Genomic DNA, 22,710 nt, shown 5'->3' with positions numbered 1-22,710 from the left:
TATATATATTTCAAGTTCCATGCCAATTTGCTTTCAGAACTTCTTTGATGGGACTGTGGAAGAGCATTGCTCAGCAAAATGCAACCCAAAAATGGACACAGTTGATTCCAATGATCAAACTTCTAAATAACACAAAAGATTTCAAAATATAATGTTTGGATTTGGAGCCATAAATTAACAGTTCAATGTTTAGGGATGTTTCCAAGCAGGAAACTAGGTCAGTGACCATTCAGCAAGTATGAATCATTTGGAAAACTCAAAATCCCTCAGATCAGAGATATCAGTGAGTTTTGGCTTGGGCTTATACTAAAGGACCAGTGATTTCCTTTTTGTTTTTTTTAACAGTATAATGAATTATGCACATAATACAAAAAATGCCTACAGGAGTCCAAAGCTGAAAATCTATTTTCAAGAAAGAGCCCTGCATCTAGAACCCTAAACCTCCAATTTCATGAGGCCAGTGCTTGTCTTGACACGGCCTGGCCACACAAGCACTAGTGCAAACCTAAGTGAGGAGACACAGAAGCATAAGGCTGGACTGGGGAGAAACTGCACTGACTGTGAAACCACAACTTGAGCCATACAGTTTATTGGTCCCTGTGACTTCTGGCTGAAAAAAACAAACCAAAACAAAACACGACTTCACAGTTTAGGTATTCATGATTTTTTTTTGCCTTATATCTAAAATTTAGACAACGATTCTAAAATATTAGATTACTCCGTTTGGCAGAATTCCTGCAGCGTAGCAACAGAAAAATGCATTCTTAATTACCTTGCAACTTCCTTGTAAGATCAGTCTCTATAAGCAGGAATACAGTGGTACCTCAGACTGCATTAGTATAGAAATGTTTCTTCAGTTATAGCTTACAAGAAATAACTGGAGGAGGTTAATACATATTTTTGTATATAGCTCTAAGATTGTATATGGCTCTAAGAGTTTATCTTGAGCATGTACTGTAACGTTGGGTGTTTGAAAGACATCCAGCCCATATGGGAAATATATTCGCTTTACTGGGAAATAAATGCAACTAGTAAAAAAGTTCCTGTCTTACCTTACCAATAGTGTCATTATAATCAGCACAAAGCAGGCAGAAGCATGTGCCAAACACCAACCCTCACCGCACGGCCCCTTCCAGAGCGCTCTGCACTGGAGCCTGCTGGTGTGCACTGCTCCGCACAATTAACGACGAGCAACCAAATACTGTGTTGCACAAAGGTAATTGGTACTACAGCCATACTGGGTGTTACGGACCATGCCGATTTCCTCAGCTATGATACCTCTTCGAATACATCAGGTTTTAAAATATCTAAGAGAAATAGTTTTAAGGAGAGTTGTTACCTGGCCGAGGAGATAGCGAGGTCCATCCCTTATTTGCCATTTGTTTTGCTCTCTGCAAACCATTTGTTTTGCTTTGCTGTAGTGTTACTAAGTGACTGTAAGTGTATTTGCAGTTTTATTTTTAGCTTCTTGATGTTTGCAGCTCTGATTTAACCATAAAAACATATAAACCAGCTGAAGACGTGTTGTGCTCTCTGTTCTGTTGTACAACTATAAATAAATCCACAAAATTATTCCAGAAATCCAGCATAGTCAGTGAAAGAACGAAGCCTTAACACTCAACATCCGGATTGTTTAGTCACCACAATACAAATACAAGCTTATATAAACAAAAGATATGTTTTACACAGGAAAATGCCTTCTAAGAATAAGGAAAGTTGTTTCTGGAAAATACCGAATATGTAAAACCCAGTAACTTTTCTGTTAAAATGTCATTTTTCTGCATGGCATTTACAATTACAGAAAAGCAACATTAAATATCTTTATCTTCTATGGATTGCGGCCTATTTTAAGGACATATTAACTGAACAAAACCTGGAGTACTCCATCTCCGGAGGCCCTTCCGCTCGCTGTTTCTGAAGCCCTCTCTGCCATACGCTGCGCTTCACGGATACGGACTCACGGGACAGAAAAAAGCAGAACGAAGAAGGTTTCACGTCTGGTTCGTGTTTAACCAAATTCAAGCCATAGTATGGCAACAGAAACCTGGTTTTATTACTCCTGCAGCCATGACATTTCCCCACAAGTAAGAGATTTATTGCCAAAGAATCTTTCCACGCTGAAGAAATCTCCACTCTCGTAGTTACGGCAGCTTACAGCTGACAGGACAATCAGGAAGGGTAACATCAGACTGATTTCCACCACAAGATACCGGTCCAGGAAAGCGTCCCCAAGTCCCTTTGACTTCATTAGCAGCCCCGCTGTTGATAATGCAGAAAGTGAGTTTACAGCTCTGAGTGGGCATTATTTGTCACACCAGCATAAATCCCCCAGAACGTTAGGTGATAAATGAATCTAATAAGCTGCAAATATTCTCCAAACATAATGATTAAAAAAAAAATATATATGTTTTGCTGCTTTTCCCAGTGAGCACAAATAGAAATTCAATGAAGTATCTAATTTCAGAAGAGGACTCCAATGGGTTTCTCCAACTTATATGGGTAGTACATTTCAACAGAGGACAGTGATGGCAGTATTTATAGAAAAGGAAAATTTACATCCTAGACATGATTTATAATCAATTTCCCATCCTCTCCTGTACACAGGACAGTCTTTGTATTCTAGTTGTTTCTAAAAATTCCATGTTTAATTCAAAATGTGCATTTTTCCTTTAAATGCAAGCAAATTTTCTAATTATATCAAACGCATTTGCTTTTGCTCAGTGTTAAAATGTTATTGGTACTAAAACTCAAAATCAGGGAGAGAGAAAAATTTAAATTTTATGTATGTAAAAGAATATGAAAATTGATGCAAATGTTTTATGGTCAATCAAAGCTGTAAGATTTGGGATCAGTACATAAACTAGTGAAAAACATCTGAAAATAAAGATTTGATATTTTCTATGTTAGCACGATCTAAATTTAATTGAATAAATGTAAATCTACTAGTGATGGAAGCGTGAATTGAAACCAAGAAATGAGCAAGAAGCAGCTGATCTTGTGGAAGGTATTTCTTCTGAAAATGACTTGTTAATGGCACACAACAATAAATGCAGGAAGCCGTTTCATGTCCACACCACATACGTCTTACTTCTTGGCTGTTCTGGTGCATCTTCCAATCCTTGCAGCTAAGCAGGATTTCCTAACACACCTTACAGGAGCACACCTTAGATATCCAGGGATGTGGCTTCATGTCATCTGGAAAAGGAACGTATTCATCTGGCTTAATGATTTTACAGTTTGAGGTAACAGGTAAGATTTTGGTTTTAAAAAAGAAGCTATTTTACAATCTTTTTATAAAGTAAAAATCTCTATAATTTTTGTAAAGGAATGAAAACTTTCAACACCAACATGCTAGTGTTAAAAAATACCACAAATCTACCTCCAGAAGACTGCTTACATGATAACTGCTATCCTACAAGAGACAATATGGAACCTGAAACAGCTCAAGGGAATGGATGGAGTTCCTCAAAGCTTTTCTCCTCAACAGCCTTTTCTTTTTTCTTCCTTTTCTCTTTTAAAGGAAAACATCCCAATGGATCAGCAGAATGATAATTTCTGGTTTAAGTTAATAGACTGTTGATGTTTTCTCTGCAAATATAGTTTTCAAACTATATATATTTTCCTTCAGCAGAAATAATCCTACACTAGCTGTAAACAGAAGTAATAGGAAGTTATACTAAGGCATTATATTTTAAATCTGTCATGGCTTATTAGAATTCCACAGAAAAGCACTCTCAATCATCAGTTTTTAGCTTCATGATTTCTTCTTATTTGACATATGGTTATATTTACATCCTGAGTTTTAAATATTACTTGCATTAGAAACACTGCTTAAACAGATACACCTCTTAGGAGTACATGAACATCGACAAAGCAACACAGAGTATTTTTTTCCCAGTCTAATAGATATCTTGTAAATTTATCCTATTGTCTATCATCCTTCTGTCTATTCTGTGTCACAGACACAGAGATACACATTTTCTTGATGTCCACTATATAGTCTTCTGGTTTTAGTTTGATTTACTATTAAAAAAAACCCAAACCAAGACATGAGTCATGACACTAGCAACCCGGCAAGCTGATAGGATGTGACACGACATCTACCGCAGTGAAATTCTTGCAGATTCATCTGTGCCTACATTGGAAATTCCAGAAATTCTTTCTGGAATAATTCCTAGGCACTAACACTTTGTAGTGAGCAGCCGGGCTGTCAGTGCCTGTGATCAGTGGCTGCCCCTACATTCCATTCCCTTCTTGCTTCATGCAGCAGCAGCAACCTCCAGCACTCCCGAATCACTCATTTACTCCTAACTACTTTTCATAATGATGCAAAGACAGAAAAAGAATACCTAGAAATTTACTGAATATTTACTTCTGCCTGTGTACTGACCAACAGCCCCACAGGTGACACGGTGCTGGTTTAAGTAACGTCCTCTCCAGCTGGTAAGTGAATATTCAATGGATAATTATAACTTGCCTGGTAACAAGACAGTCACAATTTTAGTGCTGTATTTTTAAGCACACTGTGGCTAATAAGAATCTTTTGTTCTCAATACATTCCCATTTCTACTTGCTGCAGTTCTGTCTCTCGCAGACTGAGATCTTTTCCGTCTCTTTGACAAGGTCTATTTAGGACAAGCGACTATGCAAGACTGTGAAAACTGCTCAGATTTTCACTATTATCTGTCACACACCCAGAACTATATTCTATCCTGAAAAGTCAAAAAATGAAGTGGGAAAAATTTAATGTTCTTGGAATGAAGGGATGGGAGAGATCATGAGGTGCAGAAGGCACCTGTTGACTCAGGCAGGGACTGTCTGGCTACTGAGGGCCATGAGCATTTAGGGCTCTTCCCATTTATAGGGTTTTCATGCAAAAGATTGAAAACACTCTGTAATTTCCACCTACAGCTTCCAACTCAGTCTCCCATTAGGGAGGCTCCATCTCCCTCTGTTACTAAGTGAAGTAATAGTCTGTTGCCCAACTACTGCAATCTCTGTTAGAGGAAATAAGAGGCAAGGGGCATCTGTACCTACATTGTTTCTTGTGACTTCAGCTTAAATCTTTTCCTTTTTCTCCTAAATGCTATACTTGCAGAACCCTCCTTAGTGGGATTGCACCACGTAGGAAAGCTAAGACCCCTCAGGTTGTGTCAAGTCCTGCTACAATACTCTTAGATTTTGACTGACAAACTTCGGAGCATTTTCAATCCCCTTAAAACCCACCTCAAGCAACTCCCTTTGGATAAGATGATCTGCTCTCTGGAGGTGTGAATTTTCCACCACTGTTTAGACAAGAAAACTTGGGTGAATAGGTCAGACCTACAAGTCTAACTTACACACCCCTGTTCATGCAGTTTCAGCCTCTTTCTCGGTTTCCCTAAATGTGGAAAATTTGTCTCGTAAAATGAAAAACACGGCTGGGAATATTTACTTCTATTAAAGAAGCGCTCTAAGGGATAGTGAATTCTTTATGGGGGGTTGATATGATTAAAAGTCAAGTTCTACAAAAAGCTGTTGTAATTCTTATCTGATTATTATATTCAAGGCCAGAGCAGAGACAAGTTTGAAAAGCCAAGGCTTTGCATGTCAGACAGAAGTAGTCCTCAGCATGTGGGGAAAATGGCAGTGATAAACCTACTATTAGGCATCTGGGAGAGAAGCCCAGCATCTCCTCTGTGTGGGGGCTAAAATAGACATGAGCCACTATCACAGATAATGGCAGCTTACAGGTACATGAAGGGAGCAACTAAAATCCATTTCACTTAGACAAGGAACTGCAGTCTGATATTTACCTGTGTCCGTCACATGTGAAAAGTGTTTACTGTGAATTATCCAAGAGAAAAGTGCAGGTTGAGGGGTTTCATTACCTATCTGAGAGCAGTTCAGATCACGCATTGAACACAAGAAACCACAGGTAAATCTCAGATTGGTGTCTTGGGTAGTCCAATGGATTCCTGCTATTCATCTGAGTATATGCCTTTTTCTACAATTGCTGGAGGCCCACATCCAGAGCAGTGAGACCATGTGCAGACATACAGAAAATGGGAAAGTAAAAGAAGCAGAGTAAGCTTTATGTGATTTTAGAAAATTAAGATCACTTTGAAAATAACTCTCAGTCTAATGTCAAGGTTAGAGACTGCAACTTCCACCATTAGAAAACACAATGCAGAGACACGCCTGTTAACAGCTGCTCTATAGCCTTCCTGATGCTGGTGGAAGTTGTAATAAAGAGCCCTTTCTAGGAAGAGCTGGAATTCCTTGTAGGTGTATTGTCATATTTTCACCTTTTCCTCATCAGAAGAGTTAATAAAATCAATATATCCCTTAACATCTCTTTTGCACATATGACAACATACTGTGAGTGAAGCACAAGAGACTTTGCAAAACATGTACATAGACTTTTTAATAAAAACTTATAAATGAAGTATGTAAGTTTGCCCAGACTTTGAATATGTGGGAGAGATTCTAAAGTTACAGTTTTCACCAAACCAAATGCTGACCTCCCAGGCACTCTCAAATTCCAAGATACAATTCAAAGTTAAAGTACCTGAGAAATACTAGAGAAAATCATAGCCAACTGAATGTCATCTTATTGTTTCAGTGTTTGCTACTAAAAGTAAGTGGTAAGTTTTAAGTAAATGTATTGTGTTACCAAATCTTTCCTTTCAAACAAGCACTTCTGGCAGAAGTGTCTTAATTTCTTATCACAGAATTTCATCCACACAAGGAGCAATAAATAATTCATGTTCCTAGCTCTTTGTTGTGTGTCCCTGAACTGCACAGAGCTGGAAGGCTGACAGCTGTGTCAGGACAAGCACCAAAGATCTGACATGACAAGTGACTAACAAGTTTCTTTCAGTCTATAGTGAAAGAAGACAATGGCATAAAGTGCAAAAACGGAATCCTGAAACAAAATGAAACTGTTTCTTTCTCTTTACCTAAGTGTTTGCTATGAGCTTATTTCCGACCCATAACCTCTGGTCATTTTATAGTACTGCCCAACCCCCTTTACTCCTCACATTCGCCTGGCCATTTACGCCTGTCCACGGATCAATATGAGCAATTCTTGGAGAAATACGATGTCTCCATGACAACCAAGCCACAAATTCTCAGTGGAAAGCAGTGAGACCAGTAGTGAAATCTCCTGAGGTTTTCAGACCTATAAGACAAGATGTCTTAAAATGCAGGAATGGGCAGAAACAAAAGCCAGAGTAATTCATTGTTTATTACTAGTTTAATGATGTCAGATGGACCCAATGAAACTCAGTTTTTAAGTTTAGATGCTTTATCAACATGTATTTTTGCCAGTCAATATTCACCTCCTGACAGGCTTTTATTCTTTCCATTACTTCATAGAGATATGCAGAGTGCAGAACTGGATATTCAAGTTCCCATTTAAACGTGTGCACTTTGCCACACAGAAATAATTTAAGGCTTAAATTAATGTTATCTTTAGGGGACGTTAATTCTCACCTGAACACTTTAGCGTCACCTTGTTTTAATTCTTCCCCACTTCAGGACAGATCAGAACTTAGTCAATCCACATTTTTGCCCATAATCACTGTTGAAGGGACTATAAACCGTTTCTGAAGGAGGTGCCATGCACCACAGATTGTGGGTGCAGTAAGGAATTAAACTTGGCTCCTTCCCGAGCAGATTAGCTATTTCTTTTAAAATCTCATGCTGGTTTCTTCTGCACAGCACTGAGCCCAAGCCTATGTGGCTTTAAGATGAATACAGATTTACAATTCATTGGTTTCAATTATTCTAACATATACTGGTGTTCATTTCAGTGGAAAAGATGAAAAGGGAATGTGGTTCAAATCAGGTGTATGACAGCAGTTGAACTCCCAAGGAATCTTGGAAGAGTGGAGTGTGCTGAAATATAATCCCCCAGACATGGGTCCTATCTGGGTTCTGAGATGACTTAGGGGACCTGACATGGATTTCAGACTGCACCCTTTGACTGAAAATTAAATCTCAGCAGTGTTCCTTGGGGAAGGATCAGGGGACTGTTGGCAGCTGCCCCCTGTCAGCACAGGCTGCAAGATTTGGAAATCTCTTAACTAAGCTGACAGGCCACAGAGACAATGAATCAAAAATATGATACACGGATCAGCACACAAAGATGCAAGAGGGTACACAGGAACCAGATAAAGCAGGGAAGGAAAATATCAAGCGAAGAAAGATGTTTAACTCTTTCACTAATGAGGACTACACGCAGGTTACGTATACGGTGTACGTGGGTAAAGCTCACAGTTTGCTTACAAGATCTCAGTATCTAGTTGCCCAGAATGTTTTTAATCAGCTGCGACTCAATTCACTTTATATTTAATTGTTTCCCTTTGGGATTCATTTAATAAATTTCTTAGATGTTCCATAACAGGAAAGATAATGAAACTATATGAAGATAAATCTTTTAGTCACCAAAAAGGATGCACTTTATGGATGTTCCTGTATTTAGCTGAATCAATGTTAAGAGCCATTAAACTGGAATAATGATTGTGAGCTGATTTAAAGAATCAAGCTATTTAACGCCACCCATTTGCTTTCCTCCAGAGATACAGTGTGTGAATGTCCCCCACTACGTCCAACTGCAGTACGTACAGTCTTTCTAATTTTTCATAATCTCATGCTACCTTCAAAGGGTCAGACGTTGTACATATATTAAGTAAGCAGTGTAGTCCAAAACTAATTATAATGAACTAGTAGTGTCAGCTTTCTTTTTGGTCATAAAGCCTTTATCCTTTCTAAGACCTGAATTCTTGATGAAAGAGGAAAGGATAACAGCTCCACACTGTGACCCCTGGAGGTGACCATTAATTTGACATCACAGCTGCTAAAAAGGAAACAGCATTACAATGTGCTTTTTTTTACAGACCCAAAAGCTGTGTCAGATTTATCACTTGATACTTGGTGATTGTCTTTAAATGCCTCTCACCTGGACTCTCAGACTCTTCCAAGACACATCTGTCAGGCGTATCCTCCACATCTTGGAAGTTTGCCGAGTTTGAGCTCTTGTCATGCTTCAGCGCACTGACTGGAGCAATAAAGAATAAAATCAGGGGGAGGGAGAACTCTAATCTATTCAGAAACAAACACTTCCTGATTTTCTGCAGAGCATTCAATGCTGAAGACATAATTTGTAAACACAAATAATAGAATGAAATAAAACAGAAACTCGGAGTACTTATACACAACCATAGCACAGTAGAAAAAATCTACAGACAAGAATTCGTTCAGGGAGAAGTTTGAGGCATTGGCTTAAATGGGATCCCTTTGAACTAAAAAACCATTTTTTTCTCATTGTACCCAAAAATAATAAAATAATTTAGAAACCATAAAAACTGCTTGTGTCTTTCACCAAAGCAGCCAGTAACCAATATAAAAGATCAATTAGGTGGTTTTGTAATTACTGGAGTCGTTCACCAGGGAGACGAATGGTTTTTGTTTTAAGATGAAAACATGTTGTATATAACAAGCTAGAATATGTAATAAAATTAGTGATAATTCCAAAGTGCAGTAAACAACAGATTTAGAGATGACCAACTTTGAGTTCTCCTTTAATTAATTACTAAAACCACTTTCATTTCAGAAAAGGAAAATATCTTCACGGAAACAACTATTTGTCTGTATGTGACTTTTTAATCCGCTTGGCTTTTGAACAAATCCCGTGTAAGTTTTCCTGACGAAGAGAGTTATTTCCCTTGTCAATGTCCATTTCCCTCTCTCCTGCTCTGTATCTCCATATGGAGCCACCAATATACCTTGAAGATGAAGTACAATTATTAAACAATATATTACAGAATAGCACAGGAAAGACTAGATCTCAATTTTTCAGTCCCATTAAAACTCTTAGCTGGTCCCATTTCTTAGGAAAATAGTGGTGACTGGAAAATACTTAATTTTTTTCTAATATCTAGAAAACTAAGCAAGGTTCCAAACTTCCATGTGGATGGGGATACCAATGGCTATGCACAATCTCAGTGTAGTTTTGTCCTGTTTTCAGAACAAGAAATTTGTTCCCTTAAATTTCTTGATGGATTTATTTTTTAACCAAATGAATATTTGCTGAAGAATTCTTCAAACACCCATTTAGATTTTCCAAAATTATGAGTGAATCAACAAGGCCTCAGGGCATTATTCAGACAGGAAGAGCTAAAAGACACAGATTCCACTTCAGTGCTCTGCACTTTCCATCAGTTTGCAGCTATTGATCCCAGGTCGCCAAAAGGTTCCATCATTCTCGACTCCTGCATCTACAGAGTCCATTTGAAACAATCAGGGCTTCAATACAATTGTGGAATCAGATCCTTGAAAATGCAACATTAAAACATAATAAATAATAAAATCTGATAGTGACATCATGTCTTTACCTGAAAAAAAAAAAAAAAAAGCCAATAAATTTAGCTTTAAAATTCTGCCTTGGATGGCAACCAACCAGTATGTAAAACCCTGCCCAGGTAAAGCAGGAACAGGGGGTAAATTTCTAAGCTTACAAAAAAACAGTAGATTTCTATCAACGGTCAACTTATCCACATGAAGAGGAGTTGTAGTTCTTGTCTCTACCAAGGAAGCGTTGACATGATAATCTGCATGAGGTGAGTTGACACTGAAGAACAACTTACAACAAATAACAAATGTTCTTGTTCAAACCTGAAAACGAAATGATATGTTCGGGAAGAAACGTCTTCAAAGATGCCTGTGCTCTTCTCTGATTTTTACAACATTTAAATAATTTTCAAGTACACTAACTGAAGGCCAGAATTCTCACTTCAACAAAGAAAAATTGGAAAATAGAAGGGTGCATATTATATTTTCAAAAAAATTGTTTTGTGCCAAATTTATTGGAACGTTCTTTCTAAAACAGTTCTTCCCATTAAGCAGTCAGCTCCACTGTGCTGAGTGATAGATTGAGTCATTACTGCCGCATGGATTTAAAAGTCAGAACTACGCTGAAATAGAGCAACAGGAAAATTTCCAACAGAGTATACTGTGATAAAAGGGAGAAAACAAAAGTACGGCTGTACTTCTGCAGAGAAAGAGAAAAATCACAGGAGCTGTCCTCTCTAAAAAACATAGCAGTGAGCAAAAACTTACAATCAGCTTTTCAAAACAGATGGTTTATTTTCAGCCAGTAAAGAACTCTCCCGGTGAATCAAGAGGGGAGAGGTTTCACAGCACCAACCATCAGTCCCAGTTAGGAGCTGGTAGGCTCCTGGTGGAGGTTGGGGCTGTAACTGCTCTTGAATGGGACTAGGACAAGCCTGCTCAAGTGCTCTCCCTCTGCCCCAGGCCATGTCAGCATAAGTCATATAATTTAAACTAACCTGCTTGATTTTACAGCAAAGCAGAGCTGAGCAGTGTTGTGGGGAAGGTACCAGGTTCAGCTGAGAAGTAACTTGGAACATAATGAATAAAAGACAGCTAGAAGCAAGTCCATACACCAGTGAGATACATCAGAAGGAAGGTGTGAAATGACCACAGAAGAAACCAAGACAGGCTGGCAAGATCCTTGGACAAAGCAGGAAGATCTCCAGGTGATAAACCTGAGGAGAGACTGCAAAGATTTGGGAGAGGTTGGAGTCATTGAAAGCCAAGACAAACAAAAATGAGAAAAAAGGTTTCACAGACAAAGCTGATGTGGCTGACAAATCACAAAAATCAGTGATGAAACACTCACACTAATAGCTGATGGCAAGAAGTCATTAGGAACAGTTCAAAGGGAGTGGATGGCATGGATGGAAAGGGTTTTCATGGGACAGGGGAGAGGAGCTCTAGACAACTTGCATAAAACGAGCTGCTGGAGAATGAGGTTCAGCAGGAAAAAGTGAAGGGAGGAAAGTGCTTATTTCAGAAACCCAGGAGGCAGGCTGGGACAGGCTAGGACCAGGTCACTGCCAAGTGAGGGATGTCTATCTCAGCCTTGTCACTTACTCAGATGTACACATGCCTCCCTAGATAAAACTCAGGCAAATAAACTTCACAATACCCCTAGCTGATGAAGTTACATAATGAGTGTACGCAGTGAGCAAGAAAGGGACCGAGGCAGAGAGCTTCGGAGCTTGCTTTTTTAAAACATCACATGTTATACGCTCAATTTGAAGAGGAAGGTTCCTTAAAAATATCGTAAAAGAACAAAGGGAATTGAAAAGTTAAAAATAAGGAAAGAACAGTCTGGCCCAAATAAAGAGTGAAAGTAAAAAATGGCATTATATAATCATGAAAAAGAAAATAAACCAATCTCAATGCTGACACCTACTTTACTGCATTTTTCCCTTAGGGGAACAGGATTTTATGCTCAAATGTCAATAGGGCAAATATTGTTCTGAATTGCTTATACCTCGGATGCTGGTGAAATTTAAGTTATTTAAACATAAACAGTGTGATCTTTATTCATTCTCAGGATACTCTGTCCTACTTTGTGTTTAAATGGACCTTAAAATTACTTTTGCTTCCATCTGAAAGCTAATTTGTGTAGCCAAACTGATGTAAACGTCTGGAGTATAAATAATCCCTAAATCTACAAGTCAGAGAAAAAGTTAAGAAACAATTTCTGATATAACTTTGATGATATTTTCTTTCTATTCAGTGCAATTTCAATTATTACATGGACAGTAGAAATTACATTTGTTAGCATGAAAGTAAGGTAAAAGGACAGATCTCACTGAAGCAAATGACCTTGAACTTAGCATATAAGAATGACATAAATCTTCATTGTACAGGATCAATCTTGAGAATTGTGGTAATTTTTCTGATACATCTTAATAAGCTCTTAAGAGTTGTTTACTGAACTTGATACCCTTTCTTCTACATTACTGAAACAGAAAAAAAACATTTTTAAAAAAAAAGGTATGCGATTTAGAATAGTAAAAGGATGTCATCAGATCACAGTATTTGATGAAACATTTATACAAATACTTTCAAAATATTTCAACTTCCAAAAATAAAACCAAATTATTTCCCAAAAGAGACCACAGACTGACTGGTGATTAGACCAAGCAAGAACACTCTGTGTGAATGAACTGTTAAAGGACAAGCCACTCGTTGTGAATATACACTAACTGCAAATCAGAGCGACAACTCATCACTATCATTTAATTCCACATTTTCTGTTTAAACTCTGAAAAGCCTTATTTCACTCTGGAAATATTACCCACTACAGCCCAAATAACCTGCTCTGCATGGCAATGTTCAGAGGGCAGACACATTGCAGAAAGAAGTTTGCATAACACAGGTGAACAAACCAGTTAGTGTTTTCTGATAAGATGCCTTTGCTATTGATAAGGTGGATTAGTAACTCAAAGACAGTCTGTCTGCAGGGAAAACAAAAACTTATTTGTCATTCAAGACAAGCAGATAGGGCAACAAAAATTATTTTTCAATCAAAAATATTAGGTAAGATAGGATATAGGTGATAAATATATTTAGGGTCCAATACAGAACACAAAGCAGCCTGAATCTAAATAAAACTGCATAAAAAAAGCTGTCATGGAAAACAAAATGCTGGGGTTTTTTTATTTTCATAAATGGATAAAAAACCGTGCTGCAATGCCCCTTCTGGCATGTATAGGAGCTACAGGCACTTACTGTGTTATACCTAAGCAGCTTGATGGAGAGCTGGGAAGAGATGTTTTGAGTGCTATTTTAAAAAGCACAGTTCATAGATATCGTGTGCAGCGTAAGGACAGCTGTGCTTGCTGAGAGCAAGTATCATCAGTGTAAGAGTCCAACAACCACACAGTAATATTGCACCAGAAATTTCTCCTACATCCAATCTGAAACTCAGAGAATTCCAAAACTTTTTTTTTTTTTTTTTTTTTTAAATTTAATAACTCACAGTAGATTTCCGTTCCACAGATTTCTCCAGTTTTCCCTTAAACGTGTAGAATTTCGCATCCTTAGCATCTTACACCCTAACCCGCCTGACCGCAGCAGCATCTCCTTGGGCATGTTTGCCCAGGTCCCTGTTAGCTTTATGTGAAACTTATACTTGTACGAGAAAAGGCACGTGTGCGAGCCCTGCACCGTCTCTCCATGATGCTTCTGATAGAACAGTCCTTTGTTTTATCCTCTTTCAACTCCCTTTTTTCCAGGTTGAGAATTCCTATCCTACTTAGCTTTTCCCATGTATTTTGATGCCAATTTAAGGCGATACGATTATTTCCCTGATATTATAAGAAACGCAGGAGATGTTCATCAAACGGCAAGTGGAATACTAGCAGCACTCACCACAATCATCCAGAAAGAGCACAAGCAGGCAGTGAGGTTCCAGCAGGCAGCACGGTGCCAGCGGGCGGGAGCGCCGGGGCTGGGCCGTGCCCCTGACGGCACCAGCGCGGAGCACACCGGGGATGACTTCACAGCTTTGACAGGTGATATCCCCTCTGCAGAGCCTGCTAGGGCACTGCCCTTTGCTGCCACAGCAGGAACACCGCTGACACATGCTCCGTTTGTGATCCAGATTCCCTTCTGAGAAACCATTACCTTGCTATTTCTTCCCCATCCCGTCTCTTTGCAGAAGATTAATCCTACCCCAGTCTAGATCCTTGCTCTCGTCCTTATTGAATTGAACCCTATTTTTTTTTCCGGACCATTTCTCAGGCCATATAAACCACTAATTCATCTCACTGACAGAAGACATCAGTTGCTGGTCATTTCATAATTTTTAGTGTCATTTAAAAAAGCCTGCACTGATGTATGTAGTTGTCATTTAATTGAAATGGCTGGTTGTTATCTTCTGATGATTAAATATCACGCTGGCCCAGTTTTCATTACATTTTAATTTTAAAAAGAGAGATTAAGAAATTAACCTGGAGAAACACATTATTATAAAGTGAATGCTGCAGCAAACAGAAGTTGGAACTGTCCTTGAAATAAGCCAGTATGGAACGCGCCAAACTGGAAGGCACAGGAAGGTAAATCCATTGCACTGAACGCCGAAGTGGGACCGAACCTGACGTCGCAGAGCTGGGTTTGCAGCAAAACTAACCCCCGCACCGGGGGAAGCCTGAGCTTGCTCTTGCCCTCTGGGAAGTCCCATGCAAATGAAGCTCATTCCACTCACTAACTCAACTGCTCCAACTAAAGGACATTTTTCCTTCTGTATGAAATTTCTTTTAAGGTTTTTATATATTTTAAATTTAAAGTCTCCTGAAAGTCCATTTTTTCCCCCTTCCCCATATCTATGAGGACAGCATTGCTCCAGACAGGAAAACTGAAATTTTCAGTGATTCTTTTCCCAATATACCTTGAAGTTTTATTCACCCAGAGGGACTTCCCTACTTCTCTCAACTAAAATATAATGCCATGTTACAAATTATGCTCTCAAAGGACATCCCATTTTTGTTTCATTAGTGCAATGAAACATTCACTCAATTTTAAAGCAGTTGTCTTGATCTTAGTTGTGATTTATACCAGAATCCGTCCATGTATTCTGTGTAGTATATATAATAAAACACCTAACTAGTTAAATTTGTCTCAGTGGGTTCTGCTGCAAGAAATAAAATACTTTCCCATAAAATCCCACACAACATTTACTGCACAGCTCTGAAGCATATACTTCGGTAAAACTTAGGAGGATTTTAAAAAGGAAAATGTAACCTCAAACTGTCTATAATTAATTCTTCAATCATTACACTGCTTTTTCTTCTTGATGTCCTCTCTGACTAGAAAACCCAAATTTATTTTTTCCAATTTCCCTAAACGTGTGGTAGTGAATATTTTAACCAAACATGGTGTAAGACTGAATTATTTGATCACATTTGATCAAGATTGTTTATCCCTCTCTCGTTATTTTTTTTTTCAATCAGTAATTGGGATGTAAAAGCGAAACAATTTTTACAGGAATTTGTAAAGAAGGCCAAATTTCAGTTCTGGTAGTTACTAGATAATTAGTTTATTTTTAAAATTATAGCATCTCCTCACTTGTCCAATTTTCTAAAAATATATAAGCAAAATTTCCTATTTTCTGCCTATTAGATCCCTAGTGTGGGAAGGTGCATGCTGCAGACAGGACTGCCTGTCAACGCGTCAGTGGCTTCTCTAAAAACAACCAACAAATAAAGACATATTTTGTATATTTAAAATTGCATTATTGACAGTATTGACACTATTATTTTTTGTGACAGTAGACTGATTTGATATTCAAGTCTAAATTCATTAATGAGGGAATTTTTAGAGGATTCTGGTTCAGTCCATTTCTACAGAGGAATTATAGCTGTAGATTGCCTCAATTTGCTTTTAAAACCAAAATGACAGAAAAGTGTGCAGCACGGTTATGACACTGACATAGCCCTGTGCATAATGTGAATGTTATAGCTGGCGTGCTCTTCCCTTCTCTCGATCAAAGCTGTTCAAATAGCTTAATCCATGGGAAAAAAATATACACAGAGTCTCTTTATTAACCTCTTCTGGCCAGATTATTGTTATTCCTTTGCATTATGGCCTTGAAGATGCATTACTGATAGGGAGGTAAAGCCAACTGCAGCACAGCATGACTCTGCTGAATGGCTGCTGTATGAAAGTGGAAGTACTTATTTCCAAGACATTTCTGTGATGCTCCCTACTGTTAAAATGTTATCTGACTTTAAAAGATTTTCAGTTCAATTGTAAGCAATAAGTAAACTCAGGCAGAACAGTAGTGTATACTGAAGAGTTTCACTAGCTGGTCAAACAGGCATTATTCCAAGAAACTAATGTTGTATAGGACTGCTTCCTGGTGGCTGAGACCTCTGATTGGCAAAAGACAGTGGACTTTTCAGTCAGCAAGCTAGTTACCCATGGATGTGGCTCAAGGCTGACACACAGATTGACTGGTTCACACTAATTTACTTCACACAGATTCCATTTATCTCCTAGAAGATCCCCTGGCAGCAGCTTATAATGGCATATCCTAGGATGCCTGCCTGCATGAGTTTTTAAAGCGGCAGAGCTTGATGAATCTAAGTCCAGAAAACAGTTCACAGATTGAGGACTAGGTGCAATCAAAAAACATCAAGTAGCACAGCTGGGACTTGCTAGCTTGCTTGACTGGTTTGAGCAGCTGAGCATTAACTACGCTTGCTTTCCTGCTGGCAGCCCTGTGTCACTAGGACAAATCGGAGCACTACCCGACAGAAGAGAAAGAGAGAAAAGAAAAAGAAAAAGAAAAAGAAAAAGAAAAAGAAAAAGAAAAAGAAAAAGAAAAAGAAAAAGAAAAAGAAAAAGAAAAAGAAAAAGAAAAAGAGAAAAAAAAAAAGAAAAAGGAGATTATTGCATTGCATAGATACTATAAATAGATGCAAGAAAAACTCACCAGAACATTTAACCTTTATGCAGCTCCAGGATTATCAAACTAAATAATGCTATGGTTAGCAAGTTTTGAGGCTAGGAATCTGACAATTTCTTTTGGTCACACTAACACTTCCTAGGAAAAAGGAAAAAGACCTGAATAAAACTAAAGCTGTTGCCATTTCTTTCCTATTGAAAATACAAGTATATTCAATCTAGTAATACACGTACAATGAACAATAGTTCCCAATATACTGGGTTTTACGTTATAACAAGGTGAGGTACAGGTCAATGCAATTCCTCGCCTCCATAGAGGATAACAGACTTCAATAGGTGCAAGCTTATAAATTGTATTTTTAAAAGGACTGAAAATACAGGCTTCCACTATAACTCTCCAAATTCAGATAGACAGGGACTATTCTTTAAAGTCCTTCTCAGAGAGGAAGCAAAAATTATTATTATTAGACAATAACATTTGACAGAAAATGTATTGTGAGAAATCCAAAGCACATTTAGTACTTAGGAGGTTAAAGACTCAGCTGTAGTGCTAGTTGATGAAAAAGTAGGATTAAGGCTTTAGTATGAGTCTTGACATGATCATGTTGTCTGCCTGCTGTCTTAAGCTTCGAAAAACAGCTGGGATCATCTTCTTATAAGCTTCAACTCAAAGATGTTTAAGCAGTTCCCAATCCAATTAAACAGAGGTAAATATAAGGAAGGGCCCTACTGAGCCCAATCATCTTATTTTTTTAATGAAAAACAGCATAATTGCAGGTTACACAACTCCTTAATCTCACTTTAAACCTAACAGACTGCTGCCTTATAGTGCACATGGCAGGCCCAGTTAACCCAAGCATTCTGTACGGGTGTGCTTAATTTTTGATCATTATCCTTTATTATGTTACTTGTAATCCTCAAAGCCTATGACTGTGTCCAGATATTTGGCAAGGATTGTACCTGGATATACAGGGATTCCTCTTCTAAGAGTAATGGATTAATTGGATAGTACTGGATGACTAGTAGATGCTTTACAGTGAAACCGCTGTGCAGTTTTTAATTTGTGAAGTCAACTTCCTCCTTCTTCTGTCCCTGGCCTTTAAACAAATTGCCTTTTGGAACACGAGCCGTACTGATGTAGCAACCTATCTATTTTCACCACTAACATGACAGCACAATAGAAATAACACTGCCCTACAGTGGGCTGCTTACTAAAATCCTCGTCATAAAAATTAATAGAAGATACAGAAATCCCGTTTTTCAGGTGGAATTGCATGTTCAGTTTAAAAGTGGCTATCTCACATACATGACACAATCACAGCGTTATTACTTCAAGGCTTAGAGCATTAGGCCACTTACTCTCCATGGAGTCAAAAGATTTTTGAGGTGCATATGTGATTGCATTGTGCCAAGGTGTGTATTTTTTAAATGGTTCCAGTTAATACCATAAAAGCAAAAATCCACATATGTAATCCTTCTACTTTGTCCTATAAATATGCACAAGGACATTCTCCATGGATGTAAAAGCAAAATCTCATCAGGGACTATTTCAAACACAGGCTCCTGATGTCTGTAAGAGCAAGACGGAAATGTAAATGATCAGGAGTGGGCTGTTTGCAGTAGCCATGTTACATTATGCATGATTCCTGGCTACACAGGGTTTAATTAATGATTTCCACTTACATGGTTAAGATTTGTAGTGAACTGGTGTTTAGAGCAGCAAACTAGCATCTGACAAATTTATATAATTTTGTGGGTTTTTTCCAAAACACCAGCTACTAGGAGTTGCTGTCCCCTTTTTGGGGAGCTGGAGATCTATTTTGTATAGCTGGACAATGATTCTGGGCTGAGTGACAGAAGTATGAATCTAGATTAATTTTAAGGCAGCTACTCCCCTCATGCAACTGAGAACAAAATCTGGACTCTGCTGTCCTGTGAATTATTTGTTGGTGTGTGTAAGTATCAGAAACGTGCATTGCTGAACGGACAGATGATACGTAACTCCACGGGTAATGAGCGTGGGCCATGTTTCAGTTAGCATGAAACACACAGGTTTGGGAAACAGACTCTGCCCTTTAAGCACCACAGGATATATCTGCAGAAAATGAATGTGGCACTCCCTCAAATGAGTAGATAAGGAAGGAGCTGTGAAGTACTTAATGGGTAAAAGATGACCCCTGTCTAATACTGCACCTTCACTCCATTCACCTGACTTAACTTTATTCTTCAGGCCATCAGCAAGATGTAAGTGGACAGAAGAGCCCGGACCCTCCACTGTGAGATGGGTGATAAACGGGGAAGACAGACACTACCTGTACTTCCAAGAAGATGGGCATCTAAGGAGGTGACTGACAAGTGTCTCTGTGGTTCAGAGGCTGTGTGAAACCACACGTGGGAGGAACTAAAAAGCACAGTTCAAAAAAATGCAGATGACCTGCTGCTGACGGGTGAAACATAGTACAGGAACATGCTGTTTCCGGAATTAAGAACCACGGGGGGATGAAAAGCCAAGGTGTAACACCAGGGTGAGCTCTCCCACACTCTCTTTGGTGTATGCGAGTGCTACATGAGAGTGAGGCAGAAACAATCTAGATGGAGAAGTAGCGGAATTTTTTAAAATGTCAAATTCATTGCACTTTGCTTAAATAAGATTGGTCAAATGTAACAGGAGCATTCTGCTCAGTGCTGCCAGACTTAGAAATTTGCAGTCACTTCTGATACTGCCCACTTTCAGCATAAAACTCGAAGTCTTCAGAGGTAGGAGGTTTAAAAAAAGAAAAAAAAAAGTTTTATTTAGATTCTTTTTCACTTGTGTTTTTAAGCATTAGCCTTTTTGGGTGTTCAGCCTTCATTCCTCAGGAAAACGTAATTTTCTCTGGGTTTTTTTTTGCTTTTAGTAAAAGGTAATACTTTCATATTATCACTTTTCTATGAGAACTGGGACTTTCAGAAAAGAAACACACAAGGTACCACAAGATTTGCTATAAAATTACGAAGGTTGGTGAAACAACATTATTATGGTAGCCAAGCCACTAGTTAGAATTTGATTTCTCATTGATAGCTGATCATTTGTTTTTTCTTAATTCTGAAAGCAAAGATTTCTATTGCTTTTTGCAAATATACCTAGTCAAAATATCTGGAATATCTTTATTTAGGTATTCTGAAATCTACCTGTTCCAGGGTATTGTTTATTTGTGCATATATATGTTCCAATTCACACATACAAAAAGTAGGCAGATACTGGCTGTTTGGAAACGATCCAGTCCTCAACAAGAAATTCCATATGGAAGTGTCCTACATGTCTCCTGCAGGTACTTCCAACTCACTTGCTGGTGTTGTTCTTTTACTGGTTGAGTTGTTTCTGTTTCTATATGCTTTCAACCACCAGCTTGTCTGCACAATCAGAGGTGAATCTAGGGACAGTCATATACACCCTTCTACACATGGAAGGATAAAAACAAACTTACTGTTTCAGAAAACAAAATTGCCAGTTCAGGAGATCACTAAAGGTTGCACTTCAGCTTGTAAGATGAGTGAAGTGGAAATGCCAAAAGGGCTCCTGCACAAAAAAAAGGTACAAACGTGCAGCAGGACCTTGACTGCAGCCCAGTGCGATGGCTGCAGCATAATTAACAGAGAGCACAGCAGTCTTGTAAAATAAATCACAGAATGCTCACTCCCTGCTCAGGGTGCTGGGTTCATCTCTGTATTAACTAGGTGCACTTCTATACTGCTCTTACCACAAGGTGAGTTTGGCCAAGGTGTCTGAGATGAAGCAAGCAGTGTAGAAATTCTAATGGATATGTAAAAAAGATTAGAACAGATATTGCAGAAATAAGATTACTTTCCATGACAATCTTCAAAAGAGCAAAAGACAAGCTCACGTTCATCAGAATATAACTGGCAGTCTAGAGTCTGTCTAATCTCTTCCAAAATAACCTGAATAAACTCAGCTCCAAAAGAAAAGTCTCAGCCTTCTTAGTCCACATGGATTTGAGCCTACAGAGCTGCAGCACAGCAGAGTACCCCATTTCAATGTTAATTAAAGGCACAAAGCCCACCGAAGCTCACAGGCACCCCAACCTTTGCACATTCTTTCAAACGACAAATGCACGTGACCTTCTCGCTATAAACTGTTCCCACAGCCCAACGTTTTTCTGGAGGGGAACAGCCTACCTCTGCCAGGAGAGCTCCACTTGACATGTTTACATCGCTATAGAATTGCAAGAATTCTTGTGGCAGTATATGACAGAGTATGCACAGCGCATGCAGCCTGCTGGACTTCAAGATTTGCTGTTTGTGCAAGGCATTTAGGCCCCAGGTTTGTTAATTCACTTAGAGACGCTCTTTGTTCCTAGGAAAAACTGAAATGCTAAAGGACAGATCATTCTATCAGTGTGAAGAGCTAAAGTCAGGTCTCCAGGATTGGGATCACAGCAGTATTACCATGTTGTATTATTATAAAACACATTATCCCGATCTATCTGACACTTTTATAGTTGCATTCACAGCTGCCACTTCAGGCTCCATTCCAGGGGAATCACTCAGTCATTCAGAGCTAAAGGAAAGTGAAAATGTGGTTGAGAAGACCCAACTTGGTTTGTTCAGCCCATGAAGACAGCTATTGAGTGCAAATGAATAGTCAGGGCTCACTTTCCTTCTTGTCTTATTTTTTATTCTTACCATGCCACCTACTAAAGAATAGATTATTTTTTTTTATTAGTTTCTTTGGGACTGCACACTCTTTTGGATGTATATTCATTTTCTTTCTTTTACTTTTCACTTCTTAAAAAACTTGCTCTGAACACTCAATGTAAAGACACCAGAAGGATTGTCCTTTCTCTGTTCATTCAGTTCTTGCACTTAACCCTACTTAAGGACAGGAATAATGATGGATACTTGTAAAGACATGTAAATCTCTGTGCAGTTAAATGTTTGTTAAAAGAGGAAGATAAAACTTCTTTCATTAATCTATTTAGTACTGTTTTCTATACATTTCTCATTTAATCTCTACAATATTATTGTACAATTGCTTTTGACTTCTAACTAGCAGTTTCATCTACAGCAATGTCATGCCATTCTCCACATTTCTCCAATCTAGATTTTAGAACCTTTGAAACATTTTTATGATACTATCACTATATACTCGATCTCTTCTGTACACACACCTGCAAGTGTGTAACTTTCATGGACGTGCAACATCCATAACACACAGAAGGAGGAAGGACAAATGCTGTTTTCACTTCATAAAGTACACAGGGATATGTGCTAGGGTCTTTTGCAAGTGTGAAGCTAGAAGGTGTTTCTCAAACTGTCACATACCAGGAATATTTATTGTATCATGATTATAATAGGGTTTGCATAATAATAGAGGACGTGGGGTTAACTCACATGGAGATGACTAAAAGATTCAGAAAGAATACTGAGAAATCTCAACGC

The 22,710-nt window shown here is 38.4% G+C and overlaps 1 protein-coding gene across 1 annotated transcript in view; it reads right to left on the bottom strand.

Moving 5' to 3' along the window:
* Positions 1-3,104: 3,104 nt before the first annotated feature.
* Positions 3,105-22,710, bottom strand: part of WDR72 (WD repeat domain 72) — a 113,424-nt gene continuing 93,818 nt past the window's right edge. Inside the window, exons 19-20 of the mRNA XM_074917180.1 lie at positions 8,945-9,043; positions 3,105-3,195 (exon numbers count right to left, since the gene is read on the bottom strand). Of these exons, the coding sequence (XP_074773281.1) occupies positions 3,140-3,195; positions 8,945-9,043 (155 nt within the window). The 3' untranslated portion in view covers positions 3,105-3,139. The remainder of the gene's footprint in view (positions 3,196-8,944; positions 9,044-22,710) is intronic.

This window comes from Athene noctua, chromosome 13 (assembly GCF_965140245.1).
Source record: "Athene noctua chromosome 13, bAthNoc1.hap1.1, whole genome shotgun sequence".
Lineage (NCBI taxonomy): Eukaryota > Metazoa > Chordata > Aves > Strigiformes > Strigidae > Athene > Athene noctua.
Note: the sequence above shows the minus strand (reverse complement) of the source record. Positions and strands in the feature narration are given on the sequence as shown.